The 17452-nt window shown below is 41.6% G+C and overlaps 1 protein-coding gene across 3 annotated transcripts in view; it reads left to right on the forward strand.

Moving 5' to 3' along the window:
* TBC1D8 (TBC1 domain family member 8) overlaps positions 1-17452 on the forward strand; it is a 152909-nt gene that overhangs the window by 53299 nt on the left and 82158 nt on the right. For 2 of the 3 annotated variants that reach the window (XM_060187435.1, XM_007521866.3), the window contains exon 2: positions 4683-4793. In XM_060187435.1, the coding sequence (XP_060043418.1) occupies positions 4683-4793 (111 nt within the window). Of the gene's footprint in view, positions 1-4682; positions 4839-17452 lie in introns of all 3 variants that reach the window. The other variant, XM_007521864.3, reaches the window with a different exon arrangement.

The following is a 17452-nucleotide window of genomic DNA, read 5'->3' on the forward strand; positions in this document are numbered from 1 at the left end:
AAAGAGAAGGGACCACAGCATCACTCTGGCCCATGTGACACCAGGGGAATTGACCCCATGCTTAAGTCTCCATGGTATTAATACATGGTATTAAGTATATTTATATTGTACAACTATCTGCTCTACTCACTTCCAGAATTATTTTCATCTAGGGGCACTAAAACTGTACCTTATAAAGAATTTTCACAAGTATTGAATAAAGACAGGAAAAAAAAATATATCTCCTTTAATTCCAGTGTGAACAGTCTGGCAGTGTAACTCTGTCTGACTGGTCAGAGATAGCAGCTGTACCCACTGTTTTTGCTTGGTTTCTTAAGAAAGCAAAGGGTCATTGTGTGCCTGTCCTTGTTCCTCTGTATCTGGGACTTGGTGTTCAGGTGAAGGCCTGGTGGTTGCCTGTCCTGTTCTTCACGCCAGGGGCAGCGTCACTCCCTTGCGATGCCCTTGAAGCTTCTCTCTGGACTGTCCCTTGTTTCCCAGAATCTTGCTGTGGTTTTGGCAGGCCTGTCCTGTTCCTGTGATGGCACATGGCCCCTGTGTTATCCACTTAGCTACAGAGATGAGCTCATCGATTCGCCTGTGCCAGAGCTCCAACATGTTTTGGCTACCCAGCGTCTTCTGTACACTTTGAAAATAGCACCACTATCTTTTAGCTTAATGGAGACATAGGATTATTGTGAGGGGTTTATGCTAAAAGATATGCCGAATCATACAAAAGGCTTTATCAAACAGAATTCACCTTTTAGTCATTTAGATTATGAATTTCACTTTGAATGGGTAGAAAGAAGCCTCACACTGAAGTGATAGTTAATAGAAAAGACTTTCTGTGATCCTTTCCAGTATTTGCTACTCTTCACAAAGGAAAGTTTTTTTTTATTATTATTATTTCCTTTTGCTTTCTGGATCTTTATTTACTTTTCTCCCCATGCTTTAAAAAAAAAAAATGTGACTACAGCTAAAGCAAACAGCCCTAACATGGAGCTAGAGCTCTAGACCACATTGGTTTCTCAGTGGTGGGTTGGGGTGCTGAATTGCAGTGAACTGTAAATACACCATTGACCATGATGATTTGTGTGTAATGAGAGCTCTTTCTTTAAGTAGTGGAAATTTCTTTTTGTCCTGGGACTTCTCTTTAAGTATATTTTCTTTCTTTCTTTCTTTCTTTCTTTCTTTCTTTCTTTCTTTCTTTCTTTCTTTTTATGTTTTCCATTGGGGGATTAATGGTTTACGGTCCATAATAAAATACAATAGTTTGTATATGCATAACATTTACACATAACAATTCAACCCCCCACTACGTCCTCCTCTGCCATCATGTTTCAGGACCTGAACCCTCTGCCCCCCCCACTACCCTAGAGTCTTTTACTTTGGTGCAATACACCAAAAGTATATTATTTCTTTTTTTTTTTTAAGATTTTATTTATTTATGAGAAAAATAGGGGGAGAGAGAAAGAACCAGATATCACTCTGGCACATGTGCTGCCGGGGATCGAACTCGGGACCTCATGCTTGAGAGTCCAAAGTTTTATCACTGTGCCACCTCCTGGACCACAAGTATATTATTTAAAAAAAATTTTTTATATTTTATTTATTTTCCTTTTTGTTGCCTTTGTTGTTTTCCATAGTTATTGTAGTTATTGTTGTTGTTGATGTCATTGTTAGGACAGAGAGAAATGGAGAGAGGAGGGGAAGACAGAGAGGAGGAGAGAAAGATAGACACCTGCAGACCTGCTTCACCACCTGTGAAGCGACTCCCCTGCAGGTGGGGAGCCGGGGGCTCGAACCGGGATCCTTACACCAGTCCTTGAGCTTTGCGCCATGTGCGCTTAACCCGCTGCGCTACCACTTGACTCCCCAAGTATATTATTTCTAAGCCTAAAGCCATTAGGAAGAAGACCTGCTTTCTTTGGTGTAGCAAGGTGGGGAGGGAATAAGACTTCTAAGGTTTTTGACTTTCAATAAATTGCTTTGTGTCAGGGGGCGGTGCTTTTTTAAAACCTATGTTTTCTTATACTGTGATGTTATTCCTGTTAAGAGCAGAACACTGTGTTCTGCTGCCTGTGGTAAGTACCAGACCCGACACACAGTTTAAAAAAACCAGGAGCAAGTGGGAAGGCTTTTGTCCACGTCTTTGTTTGCCCCCTGTCAGTAATTGTCATTTCATCTTGAACTTGGTAACCATCAGTGTGCACCGGTCCAGCCGGAATGGAAGAGTATTAGTAGGCCAGCCCCTATCTGGGCCCCAGTTATTAAACTTATCACTCAACAGCTATCTCAGTCAGAGTTGTTATTCCAATAGCCTAAAAATAAGAGTGTTGTACTCACTAAGATGCCAGGAGGGCTTCCCTGTAGCGCCAGACAAGCCATATGGAGCAGCTGCAGGAGGGAGACCAGGATGCTCTGTGCCAGCTGCCCTGCACTGGAGGGGCCTTGTTCCTGCAGAAAGTGTACACATTGCCCATTTGGGCTGGTCAGAGCAAAGCCAACCTGAATATCTTGATAGAGGTGCAGGCTCGTGGATGATGGGGCACCTCTGAAAATACTTACTGTACGTATTCAAAAAGTTGACTATAAATTATACCTGAATTTTTGACTGCTTGTAGGGTTGTGCTTACTTTTACCAGTTCATTAAAGGTTAGTGTGATGAAAGGTCAGATAAACCAGCAGATGAAGAGATATACAGGATGTGAGGGTGATCTGGCTGCGACATCTGTCACCCCATTGATCGCCAGGGTTGATTTGGCTGATCTGGCTGGCTAGGCGGGTGTCCCCTTCCTTTTTCACCACTCCATGTATGTCCTTCCCAAAGCTGCACTTGGTCGAAAAGGACGGCCTTCCCGAATAGAATTGGTTTTTGGTCAAGGGTATACAAGTAGCTACGCTCCCCTGCTAGAACCTCCAAACAAGCTCTCGAGAGATAGACAGAGTAAGGTCTGATGGGCCCTATGTGTAGGAGCTCCTACCTATTTCTGTGGAATTAGGGGTGCATCAGCTCCCCCCTCCCCCAGATTTAGGTGTGTTTATCAGCCTCTAAGGTCTCCAAATCCCACACTATTGGGGTATCTGTGGACGTGGATGATCAAGTTTAGCTCTATTCCTGTACCCCCTCCCTGCTCTGAAGTGAGAGAGGCCAGTGCTGAAAATGTTGAGCCACTAGTCCATGGCTTGGTCTTTTGATGACTAGCCCCATCCAGGAGCCTACCTAGTGTCACCTCGGTAGAATAGGTCAGAGGCAAGTATTAGAACAAGAGCTATTCACAGTGCTATTATTTAGGATTTTAAAAAAGTTATCTTTTTCTTATTGGATAGAGACAGCCAGAAATTGAGAGGAAGGGGGAGGTAGAGAGGGAGAGAGAAAGAGAGACAACTGCAGCTCTGCTTCACCACTCACAAAGCTTTCCCCCTGCAAGTGGGGACCAGGAGCTTGAACCTGGGTCCGTGTGCATTGTGATATGTGTGCTCAACCAGGTGCGCCACCACCTGGTCCCATTATTTAGGAGTTTATAAGGGTCGAGAAGCACTGTATTAGGAACAGGGTTAAAGACAATTAGAACAGGAGATGCTCCTGCTTCTTACCCCTTGGGACTGATGAGGGTTCTAGGAGTGTTGGGCCAGTAACTGGGGATCGAGATCAACATGAATCTATTTATTCACAGTAGATTGTTGTGATAGGCAGAACAGTGATTGGAACCTATGACTATATTTGGTTTCAAGTCAAAGTGGAATTAAAAATGCAGATTGTTAAGGCTGCTGATCAGATGACCTTAACCTAGGAAAGTGTCCTGGATTATCCAGTTGGGCCCAGTGTAAACACAAGGATTCTTAAAGGTGGAAGAGGGAAGCTGGAGAAGAGAGGTAGCTGTGTGAGAGAAACCCATCTGGTGTTTGACTTGATTTTGAAAGTGGGGGAAGGGGCCGTGAGTCAGGTGAAGTGAGTCTCTTACAGCTGGAAAAGGCAAACAAATAGATTCTCTGAAATAGAACAGACTTGCCATCACCTTGGTTTTAGCTCAGTGAGTTCCATACTGGAGTTGTGATCTACATAACTGTGAGATAATGTGTCTGTTTTAAATTTAAGCTACTTCAGTTGTGGCAAGTTGTCACGGAAGCAGCCAAAAAAAAAAAGAATAATGTTAGCTAAAGTCCATATTTTATTCAGATTGTCTTATTCCATTAATGCTTCATTCAGAGTAGCACATGATATATAACTTTCCTGTTGGCTGCCATCGCTTTTCTTCTTCCTCTTTATTATTATTATTTCTAAATCAGTCTATCAGGGGAAATATGGCATCTTATAGGCCAGTGGCTAACACATGGTACAATTTTGTTTTTATCTCCCCGTGATGGGTGTCTGCAAACTACTTGGAAAGAGTGTTAATGAGATATCTTCATCCTACACATACCTAAGCCAGGTGACTTGTTCACTTGCCCATTGGTTCTGCAAATCTGTACCCATAAACACCAGACCCTGTTTCAAATGCTGGGAATGGGCACAAGATACCCAGAGCCCTGGGTTTTGTGGAACACCGGCTCTTGCAAGGTGAGTGAAGCCAAGACTCTGGATTTTCTGTGGCTGGTGTCCAGTTTAGACACATACCTGCCTCGAGCAAAGGCGGCTGCAAAACTTGGCCTCAGTCAGTATCTCTTCCCCAAGATGAACTTGCCTCTCTTTTCTTTTGAAGGTCGCCTGGTAGGTGCTCTGGATGCAGTGCTGGATTCCAATGCACGGGTCGCTCCATTTCGAATTCTGCTTCAAGTTCCTGGGTCCCAGGTTTATTCTCCCATAGCTTGTGGTGAGTTACTGAGTGGATCAGACGTTTACTGGGCCATAGCCACTGGTGAGTTTTGTTCCAGTTGGAATATTACAAACCTTGAGGTCTGAGCATGCTGAGTTATCTGCATGTTGGTGACGCTTGAAGGTAACTCCTTTCAGAAACTCATCTGCTTTTATGAGCTTGTTTTCTTTTGTAACCATCAAAAGCACATACAGCCTTTAAAGCTTGAGCCCACTTACTTGGACACGCCAGGCTTTTGAATGGGGTATTGCTCTGGGGTGCTATGTATTGTTGAGTATAAATTGAGCTATTCTTAATCTCGCGTCTCTGTAACGCATTATGCCTGAGTGCACACACATATTATAATGGTGTAGGAGAAAGGTCTGAGGGCTGTGGCTAATTTAGGGCAGTGCTTACTCTTGAGAGGATCACGGGGCTGCTGGATCCTAAGGGAATTTAGAAATCATCTTCTTATCCTCCATCTGAGATTTCAGCTCCTCCTTCAGGCTCCATCTAATCTTCCTTCAAGCACCTTGGGGCTGGGAATTATTAAATTCTGAAAACTCCTTTTTATTAAAAACAAAACAAAACTAAGATGTTTATTCTTAATTGAGAAATTAAAAACTAGGTAAGAAAGAAGGAAAAAGATCACTTTGTACCCTTTATCTGATGTTAATCATTCCTCTGTTTACATATGTATACTTAGAGGTTTTTTTTTTCTCTCTTAACATTTTATTAGTGACTATAAAGTTCCAGTATCACCTCATAATCTTTTATCAATACTGGATTATTTTTTTTCCTGGAAAAAATACTATGAAGAAAATTGTCAACCATAGCTATCATTCCATATTAATGACTGTTAAGATAGTAGCTTTTTTTAAAAATGAAAACAAATCACTGTTTGTATAAAAGCACAAACATTATGTATGTTCAATATAGAAAATTCCATAAACATTGACAAGTACAAAGTATGTTTGTCCTACCCTACATTCTTGCCATCCAAAGTATCACAAGCCAACACAAAGTCCACACAAAGTGCACACCAACCCACACAAAGTCCACACCAATTCCCACAATGTACCACCAGTCCACACAAAGTTCACACAAAGTACTACCAGTCCACACAAAGTACACACCAGTTCACACAAACTGAAAATGTATTGAGATAGGTAAAGAACGTTTACAAAAATGTCTAGATCATAAGAATGCAGTTTGTTAGACAACATAGTTTTGTAATAGTGGTACTACCTTTTCACATCATGTTCCAAATCTGACAAGTCATTGATTCCCCATCCTCAAGGACAAAGTGACCCACATTCTTCTTATTCTTTCCTCTACTTCCCTACTCTTTTTTTTTAATGTTAGTTATCATACAACATCATTTTAGTCTTAACATACACAGCATAGTGATTTGAATACATTGTGAAATGATGTGATATCATAGTAAGACTTTACCATCTTTGCTTAGCAACTTTAAAATTTGAAATTATATTATATCATATTCTCTCTCCCTTTCTCACTCTCATTAATAAGTATTACCTTGCAATGTGTGCAGCCCAACTTCTAGCTCAGCCTCCACCACATTGAAGGAAGTTTCAGTGCTATGATTTCTTTCACTCTTCCTCAACCTAAATAGATAAATATTTTAAAAAAGAAAAACTGTAAACAACAGTATTATTTTTTTAATTTTACTTTGTAATTCCTATTCTGTTTTGTAACCATGCTTCCTATTGTTATTTGGCTCAGTTTTCTCTCTCTTTTATAGTCTTTATTTATTTTGGATAGAGACAGAGAAATTGAGAGAAGACTGGGAAACAGGGAAAGAGAAACAGCAGCACTTGCAGCACTGTCTCACAACTGATGAAGCTTCCCCTTTGCAGGTGAGGGCTAGGGGGTTGAACCCTGGTCCTTGTGCACTATAATGTGTGCACTCAACCAGGTGCACCACCACCTAGCCCCTCAGTTCTCTATATACATTGATTTACTGTGTCTACTCAAGGTGTGATTTTATAGATTCTCTGATTTTTGGCTCATCTGTTAATTGGCTAGATTCCTGTTTTTCCATCACAATGATTTACCGTTTTTGCTAGTATTTGTTCCTTTGTATTGGACATGAGGGACACCTTAGTTGGGTTTTGTAGTTTGTGGTCATACAGTGCGGTGGTCACCTCTCCAGGACTTTTGAATACTTAACCTGACAACATGACAATGAGGGAGTCTGGAATTTTTTTTTTCCCTCTTGTAGGGTGTCCTTTTCATGTAATTTTTTTTTTTGATGTTTAGAAACTTGGTTATAATCTGTTACTAACTTGAGTACACTGTGTTACATCCCCCCCCCCCAATCTGATGTACTTCTTCAACATTTAGACTGACTTATTTAATCATTTCAGGAAATTGTATCTTTTTGTATATGAATTACATGATTAAAAATTCATCTTATGTTTCATTTACTGGGTTCTCCACTTCAAGGACATATTATATTGGACAACTTGTCTGCTTTTCTTTGTCTTCTTCAACTGCCTTCTCCACATTGTAACCCTTTTCTCTACATTAATAATTCAGTTTTATGCAATATATTCCTTACTTTCCTGCTTTCAGCTTATTTGCTAATTTGGTTATACTGCTTTGATCTTTAATTCAATTGATTTTCTTAGCCACTTTGATTTCTCTTTTCATTTATTATTTTATCATCTCATCTTTGATCTCCTGTTATAGAGTGAATTTGTGTTTCATTTTATTATTTTAGAGCATCAAGCTCTTGTGAGAATTTCCTTTTCTTCCTTGAATGTTCCATTTTCTTCTAAGACAGAATTCCTGTCCTTTAAACACCTTGTTCTCATTTGTTCTTTTTAAAAAATTATTGTTGTTTATTTGATAGAGACAACCAATAATCAAGAGAGAAGGGGGTGATAGAGAGGGGGAGAGACAGAGAGACACTTGCAACACTGCTTCACCACTCACAAAGCTTTCCCCCAGCAGGTGGGGACTGGAGGCTCAAACCCTGGTCCTTGCATATTATATAGCAGGTGCGCTCAAACAGGTGTGCCACTACCAGGCCCCTCTCATTTGTTCTTTTGCCTGAGACTCTGAGGTCCCAAGTTCAATCCCCAACACTGCCACAAGCCAGAACTGAGCTCTGGTGTGTGTGTGTGTGTGTGTGTATTATTTCAAAAATAAGCATAATTTGAAAAAAGTGAATGGATCTTGAAGATTATGCATATTCTGTAAAAATGTTCATTTAAGTTTTTTAAGAATTGTGAACATGGTGTGGAGTTATACCTGTTATCTTACAAGCTTGCAAATCGCCACTAAATTACTAATAAAAATTATAATAAATTTAAAACACATAAATACTGAAAACTCTGAACCAGTGAAGAATCCAATACAGATTAAATGAATCAATTAGAATTTAGGTTACAGTCATAAGGTTGATGTTATGTAACCATTAAGAACCACATTGCATGGCAGTGGCTGCAAAGTTTCCTGGGAGCTCCATTTGACTATTCAGACTTCTCTAGCAGGACTTCTGATTCGAGAATGGAGCAGCCCTATAGGCTAATTCCTCTCCAGAAGCCAAACCAGTAGAGAGAGCAGTCATTATATGCCCAGCAAAGGCCTCAAATCCAGAGTGAGAGCAATTCTTTTGCTTGAAACAGAATGAAAAGGAGAGAAACCAAGGAAAAATAGAAGAAAGGAAGGGCTCCCGCTACATCCCACAGCTAGTCCAATAGCACACCAGTTGTTTTTGCTGTGTCCCTCAAATATGAGTTAAAAGGGCAGATCCACAATGTTAGTCCAAACAATAGTCAGGGATTATAAGGTGCAAGCAGGAGAAAGACTAGAAAGAGCACAGCATGCAAACAAACACTCAGCAGCAAAAGGACAAAAGAGAGGGGCCCCCTCTCTTTTCTTCTCCATCTTTACCCTACCCTACCCTACCCTACCCTACCCTACCCTACCCTACCCTACCCTACCCTACCCTACCCTACCCTACCCTACCCTTTTCTCTCTTTAAGATAGATTTATTTATTTATTTATTTATTTACCAGACAGCTGGTATATGTGCTTAAGAGTCCAGTGCCATATCCACTGTGCCACCTCCCAGACCACTTCTTTTTCTTATTTATGTTTTTGGTGGGGAGGTGGCTACACATGTGCAGTTTCACCACTTCAAGGTGCGTTTATATTTAGGTAGAGACATACAGACACACAGCATTGGAGCTTCCTCTGTTGCCGCAGCACCTCTCATATGGTACCTGTGCTCAAACCTGGGCTGCTCATATGATGAGGTATCCACCTTACCTAGTAAACTCTCTGGCCCTCTTTCCTTTTTTATTTACTTACTTTTTTTTTTTTTTTTAATTCTTTTACCAGAGTACCACATAGCTCTGGTTTATGTTACTGCCAGGCATTGAATTTAGGACCTTTGGAGCCTCAGACATGAGACTCTTGTTGCATCAACAGAGTTGCTATCTTTCCAGCCCACCTTTTCCATTTTTAAAAGGTATTTTTGTTATGGTAAAATATACATAAGATTTTTAAATGATTTATTTGCCATCAGGGTTACCATGGGGGCTCATGCCTGCACTATTCCACTGCTCCTGGAAGATTCCTTTTTACTTTTAGAGAGAGAAATAAAGAGACACAGAGAAGGAAAGACACCATAGCAGTGCTTCTCTGCTCATAGGTGCTCCCATGAGTGGTGGGCCACGGCTTGAGCGGGGTCCTTGTTCATGGCAAAGGTTGGCCTGTCTGTATCTTGGCCTTTTTTTTCTGTGCATATTTCAGTGGCACAAGGCACATTCACACTGTTGTACTGCCATTATCACTATCCCTTTCCAGAACATCTTCACCTCCATACACTGAAACTCCATATACTCCTTCAGCGCTCACTCCCCATTCCTTCATCCCTTGGGTAAAAAGCACTGTTCTACTCTGTGTCTCTGGGAATTTGACTACCCTAAGAACTTTCTTTTTTTTTTTTTTTTCATCTTCTTTTCTTTTTGCCTCCAGGGTTATTGCCTGCACTATGAATCCACTGCTTCTGGAGGCTATTTTCTCCCATTTTGTTGCCCTTGTTTTATTGTTTTTTTTTTTTTTATGTCATTGTGGTTGGATAGGACAGAGAGAAATCGAGAGAGAAGGGGAAGACAGAGAGGGGGAGAGAAAGATAGACACCTGCAGACCTGCCACCGCTTGTGAAGCGACCCTCCCCCCTGCAGGTGGGGAGCCGGGGGCTCGAACTGGGATCCTTACGACAATCCGTGTGTTTTGCGTCATGTGCGCTTAACCTGCTGCACTACCTACCACCTGCCCCTCCCCAAGAACTTTCATAGAAGGAGATCATAAAGTATGTGTCTTTTGTTTCTGGTTTATTTACTTTGCTGAGCATAGTGTCCTCAAGACTCATCCCTGATGTGTCATACATCAGAATTTCCTTCTATTGGATGCTGAATACTATCCCATAGTGTATCTGCTTCCTTTTTTGGAGTCAGATATTAATGGCTGGCACATGAGTAGAAACTCAAGAATATTATGCATAGAACCAAAAGAGTGGACTCCCAGGAGCCGATTCCCAGTCAGGGTCAAGACTACAGAGAAAGGGCAGGTAGAGGTTGGAGGCCCAGGGTTCCAGTCTGTGGGTGATGACTGGCTTTTGACTGAATTGACACTTAAGCTTTGAAGAGCTCTTTGGGGCCTTTGGGACAAGAAGACCTTGTTGTTGCTGTTTCTCTGTGTCTGATGGGCTCGACCCACATGCTTCGTCCTGCAGTTGAGAAGTCCAAGCCACCATGTATCCAGCCCATGCTGTGATTTGCTGTTTTGCTCTTTCATGTCTACATGGGTAGTACATTCTCAGTGCCATTCTGCATTATTGATATACATTTTTCCCCCTAGATCTCTAAACTTTACATTAGTTGTTATCTCAACCTGGTTTCAAAGAAGCAGATAAAACCTGGGCAAGATCTGCAAGACTCTGGATTATCTGTTTATGTTGTCCCGGGAGCTAAATTGATTACATAACTATTTGACTTCTCTTCAAGTCAGTTAGTTGAGAGATGGCAGGGAAGATTTGAGTCTGGACTCTAGTCCAAAGTAGTTTTGTATCTGAGTAGTTTACTGACCATTTATGACACCGTAAGTGCAAAAGTTTTTGTGTTTCTAGCAAGATCTGTTCCGTGGCTTGAGTGAAGTGTGAGAGAGCTAGGAAATGGCAAAAAGAAAGGTCAAATGTTGGTCTCTCATGCCGTTAGAGCATGGGGGTCTTCAAGGTGGTGTAGGGGAGCCACCCACCTGGACAGGCAGAAGAATAACAGCATGCTAGGAGGTATAATGTGTGTAACATGAATAAAAACTTTGTTCCTATTTCAGTTTGGAAAATGAAAAACATGATTTTGAAATTTCCAACATCTGTAAAGGAAGTTGTGAAAGTTTTGTTAATCTAAATGTGATTGTTTTTAAACATGTGGGATCACAGGAGTTAATAAGATTTCCAGTTGAAAAATTACTATTCCCTTTCTTTTGTTTTACCAGAGCACTGTTCAGCTCTGGTTTATGAGGGACTGAATCTGGGACTTTGGAACCTCAGGCATGAGAGTCTCTTTGCATAACCATTATGCCATCTCCTCTCTCCTTACTTTCTCTTTCAATAATTTATCTATAGGTAGAATTATCTGACTTTGAAGAAGGAAAACAGGAGATGCTGAGAGCTTAGTGACTTGTCAGGACACATATCCATTTGTGTAGTCCAGGCATGGTTTCTTCCAGAATGTTCTCTCAGTACATTCTTTTTGCTGTGCTGTCTCTTGTCTTGCCCTTGACTATGGGTGGACTTTTAGAATCTTAGGTCCTGCTTCACTGTTTGCTTTGTCTTTCGAAAAAGTTTTATGAGGGAGTGAAATGTTCCAGGGTACATCAGATTAGTGAATTGGTGAACCTTGTGTCAGGCAGCAAAAGCAGTGCCAGCCAGATCTTTGTTCCAGAACAGGACTCTCTGTGCATTTCAAGGAAAGTTTGGAGGCAACCTGGCAGGAAGAAAAGTTAGAACTTTTTTTGGGTATACACTTGTTTTTGGCTACTTGCAATTTTCTTATGCCAACAGGCATATTGCATACAAGATTTATAACTGGAAATAATTGGTGTTTCTCTACTAGGGAATTACTATAGTCAGCCTCATATGTTTTCTAATTTTTTATTATCTTTATTTATTTATTGAATAGAGACAACCAGAAATCAGAGGGGAGGGGTGATAGGGAGAGAGACAGAGAGACACTTGCAGCCCTGATTCACCACTCGCAAAGCTTTCCCCTTGCAGGTGGGGATTGGGAGCTTGAACCCAAGTCCTTCTGCATTGTAACATGAGCACTCAACCAGGTGCGCCACCACCTGGCCCTGCCTCATAATGTTTTAATTAAACTAAATTTCTTTTTTTAAAAAAATATTTTGAGTGGGGCCAGGCAGTGGAGCACCTGGTTAAGCACTCACAGTACAATGAGCAAGGTCCCAGGTTCAAGCCCCTAGTCCCCCACCTGCTGGGGGAAAGCTTCACAAGTGGTGAAGCAGGGCTGCAGGTGTCTCTCTGTCTCTTTCTCTTTCTGTCTCCCTCTCCCCTCCCAATTTCTGTCTCTATCCAATTATAAATAAAAATATTTTAAAAATATTTTGATGTGGTATTTAAAATATTTTTAGTTATCCATTTAAAAAATTATTTTTCCCTTTTGTTGTCCTTGTTGTTTGTTGTAGTTATTATTGCTGTTGATGTCGTCATTGTTAGATAGGACAGAGAGAAATGGAGAGAGGAGGGGAAGACAGAGGGGAAAAGAGAAAGAGAGACATCTGCAGAGCTGCTTCACTGCCTGTGAAGTGACTCTCCTGCAGGTGGGGAGCCGGGGCCTCGAACTCGGGTCCTTATGCCGGTCCTTGCTTTGCGCCACGTGCGCTTAACCCACAGCGCTACTGCCTGACTCCCAGTTACTCATTTTTTTTTAAATTTCTTTATTGGGGAATTAATTTTTTACATTCGACAGTAAATACAATAGTTTGTACATGCATAACACTTCTCAGTTTTTCATATAACAATACAACCCCCACTAGGTCTCAATTTCTTTCTGTCTCTATCCAGTAATAAAAAAACGAAATTGAGAGGGGAGGAGTGACAGAGAGGGAAAGAGACAGAAAGATACCTGCAGCACTGCTTCACCACTCATGAAGCTTTCCCCTGCAGGTGGGGACCAGGGGCTTGAACCCAGGTTCTTGCACAGTGTAATAGTGTGCACTTAAACCAGGTGTACCACCACTTGGCCCCCAAAGTAAATTTCTTTATACTCAGATAATCAAATTCACTGAAGGAATTCTTGTAGTAGGGTTATTACTAGTATTCAATATAGTTAGTATGTTAAAAATAAGTTTATAAATGTTGTTTATAGCTAAATGCAGGTGAGTGATGAGTCTGACTTTTAGATTCAATAATTTTGGAGGGCAAAAGTTCTATTTTTAAGACTTTAGATGTGGGGAATAATTGCAATCCCCTACTGGTGGCCATTTGTGCTGTTGTCAACCTTTGACATGCTTAACCAGGGTCCTTGCACATGGTAACTTGTACAGTTTACCAGTTGTGCTACTCCTTACCCTTCAGACTTTTTTTTTTAATTTTTATATTTATTATCCCTTTTGTTGCCCTTGTTTTTTTTATTACTGTTGTAGTTATTATTGTTGTTATTGATGTCATCATTGTTGGATAGGACAGAGAGAAATGGAGAGAGGAGGGGAAGATAGACAGGGGGAGAGAAAGATAGACACCTGCAGACCTGCTTCACTGCCTGTGAAGCGACTCCCCTGCAGGTGGGGAGCCAGAGGCTTGAACCGGGATCCTTACACCAGTCCTTGCGCTTTGCAGTGCCTGTGCTTAACCTGCTATGCTACCGCCCAACTCCTCAGACTTACTTATTTTTATGAGAAAGAAAATAGGACTGAAGTTTAGGAAAGATACTACATTACATTTCACGTGTAATTAACCTCTTTCTGGTCTGCATGACTTTTAGTTGAGAGGAGTAGACAATAGACGCATAGTGTTTGGACAGTAGAGAAATGTTTATTTCAAAGGGGCATATCTGAACTATGCACAGGGAATGCCCACTTCATAGTAAATTAGGATTTAGGTGTTTGGAAGCTACTCAACTGGATATTCATTATGCAGAGAAAAGCAGTTGCTTTTTAGAGCTGGAGCTTGGCTGAAGTTATTTCTGGCTGTGTTCGTGCAGAAACTGTAGGTATAGACAATGAGATGCTTGTTTTATTTCCTGGAAATACTTTGGGGGAATTCTAAGAGAGCAAATACTGTGTATGAGTTCCAATGTGACTCAGCTCTTGGGGGGCACCTCCCAGGCTCCTGCATGTCGAGGCTGTTTCAGAGGGGAGCCCTTTGTAGCCAGAAGCACTGAGCCGAGGCTGACTTGCCTTTGCACTTGAATTTTGCTAGCTAGAATATGGAACTCAAGATGTCCACTTTGTGATTTTTTTTTGAAGGTAAAATAATATTAAGTGTATGAAATACTTAGTATGCTTCATCCAAACTAGCTAGGCCTTCAGAAAATGATCAAAGGTATTTATGAATAGTTGTTGCTTATTTTGTGTTCAGTTTCTTTTTAAAAGGGAGAAAGAGAGATAGAGAGAAAGAGAGGGCTCAAACTTGGATCACATACATGGCAAAGCTGTGTACTATCCACACTGACCTTGTGTGAGGTTTCTGATGCTTTGTTTTAGTCACAGACAGACCTTTAAAAATTTTTTTTTTAGGTAGAGGCAGAGAAGGCAATGAGGCAAGGAGAGAGAGAGAGAGTCAGAGAGACCACACTATCAAAGCTTTCTTCATTGTAGTGTGGTGGCCAGGCTTGAACTTGGTTTGCACAACTGGCAAAACAGGACACTATCCAAGTGGGCCGTAGATGGACAGTTAAAAACACAGAATTGTTGATTTCCTGCATGAATAGTATTTATTTATTTATTTATTTATTTATTTTTAGAGGATAGAAGTCTTTTTCTGCAACACTGAGCACCTTACTACAATAAAGTGTAATTTTGCTAACTGGGCTTCTGTTAAAATCCACAGTACAATTATACATCACTTTCTGATGGAGACATTCTGAGAAATGTATCTTTAGGGTGTTGGAGTCCCTTCACAGGCCAAACACTCACACCAATATCAGACAGATGAATGAATATAAGAGAAAAAGTAAAGGGAACTTATCAACAACCTGTATACCTGCCATACATAGGACAGACCCAGGAGTTCTGAGTAACTCACTAATGGCCAAAAGTAGTATAAAATTACCCTTAGCTAAGACAAAAGTTGGGGGAGAATGGTAAGGGACAGTTAGACCACTTACCAAGGGAAAGCAAAGTAAAACACAGGCTCTACTCAGGTCAGTATCCATACCACTGCAGTCAGGACCAGGGGATTGAACCCGCATCCTTGTGCACTGTAATGTATGCACTTAACCAGGTGCGCCACCACCTGGCCCCAGCAAAGTTTCTTCTTCTTCTAGCATTTGCCCTTCTTCCGTAGCCAGTGAGCAGCATCAGGTTGAGCCTGATGTAAAGTTTCGAGACCTCCTTTGAATCTGGAGAGGTGGCAGTCGTTGACTATGTGGGTCACAGTCTGTCTGGAGCCGCAGGGGCAGTTCGGGTCGTCTCTGGCTCCCCAGCGATGGAACATAGCGGCGCACCGGCCATGGCCTGTTCCATAGCAATTGAGGAGGGCCCAATCATAATGCGCTAGGTCAAAGCCGGGTTGACGCTTGCAGGGCTCTGTGATGAGGTGTTTGTTCTTTACCTCAGCTGACTGCCAACTCTGATCCCAAGAGTCTGGAACAGAGAAGTTCAGTGTAGGCGTAGGGGACCAGATTGGGTGACGAGACGTCAAGCGTTGGACAGGGTGGGCGAAGATATCTGCGTATATTGGCAGGTCCGGTCGAGCGTAGACGTGGGAAATGAACTTAGATGATGCCGCATCCAGACGAATATCTGGCGGGGCGATGTTGCTGAGAACTCGCAGCCATGGAACCGGGGTGGAATGGATGGTTCCAGAAATTATCCTCATGGAGGAATATAATTTGGAATCGACCAAGTGGACATGGGGGCTACGGAACCTTACTGGGGCACAGTATTCTGCAGTGGAATAGCATAATGCCAGAGATGATGATTGTAGTGTGGAAGCGCTCGCGCCCCATGAGGAACTGGCCAGTCTTGCAATGATGTGATTCCTCGCGCCCACCTTTGCTGCAGTTTTTATGAGATGTTCGTGAAATGACAGGGTGTGATCGAGAGTAACGCCAAGATAGACTGGCTGGGCTTCATGCCGGATTCTTGTATCATCAAGCTGCAAAGTAAAACAAAGACATGTAGATCTCTGTTCTTCCTTTTCCTGGAAAAAGAGATGAGGGAATTCCCCTTTCCCAGGCAGTGTGGGAGAAACCCTTGCAGAGAAGACTCCTCCTTTCACATATAGGTATCTTTTAAAGGCATCCTCCACCCAGACTTCAGAGGCCATCCAGATGAAACCAACACACATTTTTGGGATGGCAAATTTTTACTTCCCTTTAAGGAAATTTCATAGTTGTGCCAACATCCTTGAAAGTAACTTCTCAGATCTAGATGGAGTAGCCAACCATACACCCAGGCTGTACGGGGTAGCATACTGGGACCATGACATACCATGACATATGTAGTCTGTAGCTGAGAGAAATATCATTATGTAGCATGTGATTGAATTCTAAATTTGGGTATGAGATAGCTGTGTTAATCTTTTATTATATATTTTTTATTTTACCATGCGAGAGAGAGATACAGAACGAGACTAGAGCACTCAGCGCTGGCTTGTAGATGGTGCAGAGGATTGGACCTATGACCTCAGAGCCTCAGACATGAAAGTCTTTTGTGTAACCATATGCTATCTCTCTTGCCCGGCTGTATTAATCTGCTGTGCAATTTTTTCTTTGCTCTTCTTTATTTTTTATTAGTGATTATTAGTGATTTAATATTGATTTATAAAATTACATGTCAACAGGAGTATAGTCCCATACCTTTTCCACCACCAGATTTCTGAATCCCCAGTCCCTCTATTATAAGCTACAGCAGTTTTCCTAAGGTTGCAGATATGGGTTAACTATTATTTCTACAACTTTCTCTATATATTTGTATATAACCCCCCCGTCCCTCTTTTAAAGGTCTTGTCTTTTCTTCCTTTCCAAGCTACACACCACCCTATTACCACATTCAAATGTCCCTCCTTTTTTCCTCTTCTCTCCAGGTCCTGATGGAGCTGGGGTTCAGAGCCCTCTTATCTTCTTTCTTCTATCATTTTTCCCCCACTGGGAATATAGATCAAAATTATTTTGGGGGTGCAGAAGGAAGGCGTTCTGGCTTCTGTAATTGCTTCTACGCTGGAGTTGGGCATTGGCAAGTGGATCCATACTCCCAACCTGTTCCTGTCTTTCCCTAGTGGGATGGAGCTCTGGAGAGATGAGGTTCCAGGACATACTGGTATACTGGTGAGGTCATCTGCCCAGAGAAGTCAGGGTGGAATCATTGTAGTGTCTGCAACTTGGTGGGTGAGGCTGCAATGCGGATTCTGTTTAGGTCTTTTGTATTTATTTATTTATTTATTTATTTATTTATGG

This window comes from Erinaceus europaeus, chromosome 3 (genome assembly GCF_950295315.1).
Source record: "Erinaceus europaeus chromosome 3, mEriEur2.1, whole genome shotgun sequence".
Classification (NCBI taxonomy): domain Eukaryota; kingdom Metazoa; phylum Chordata; class Mammalia; order Eulipotyphla; family Erinaceidae; genus Erinaceus; species Erinaceus europaeus.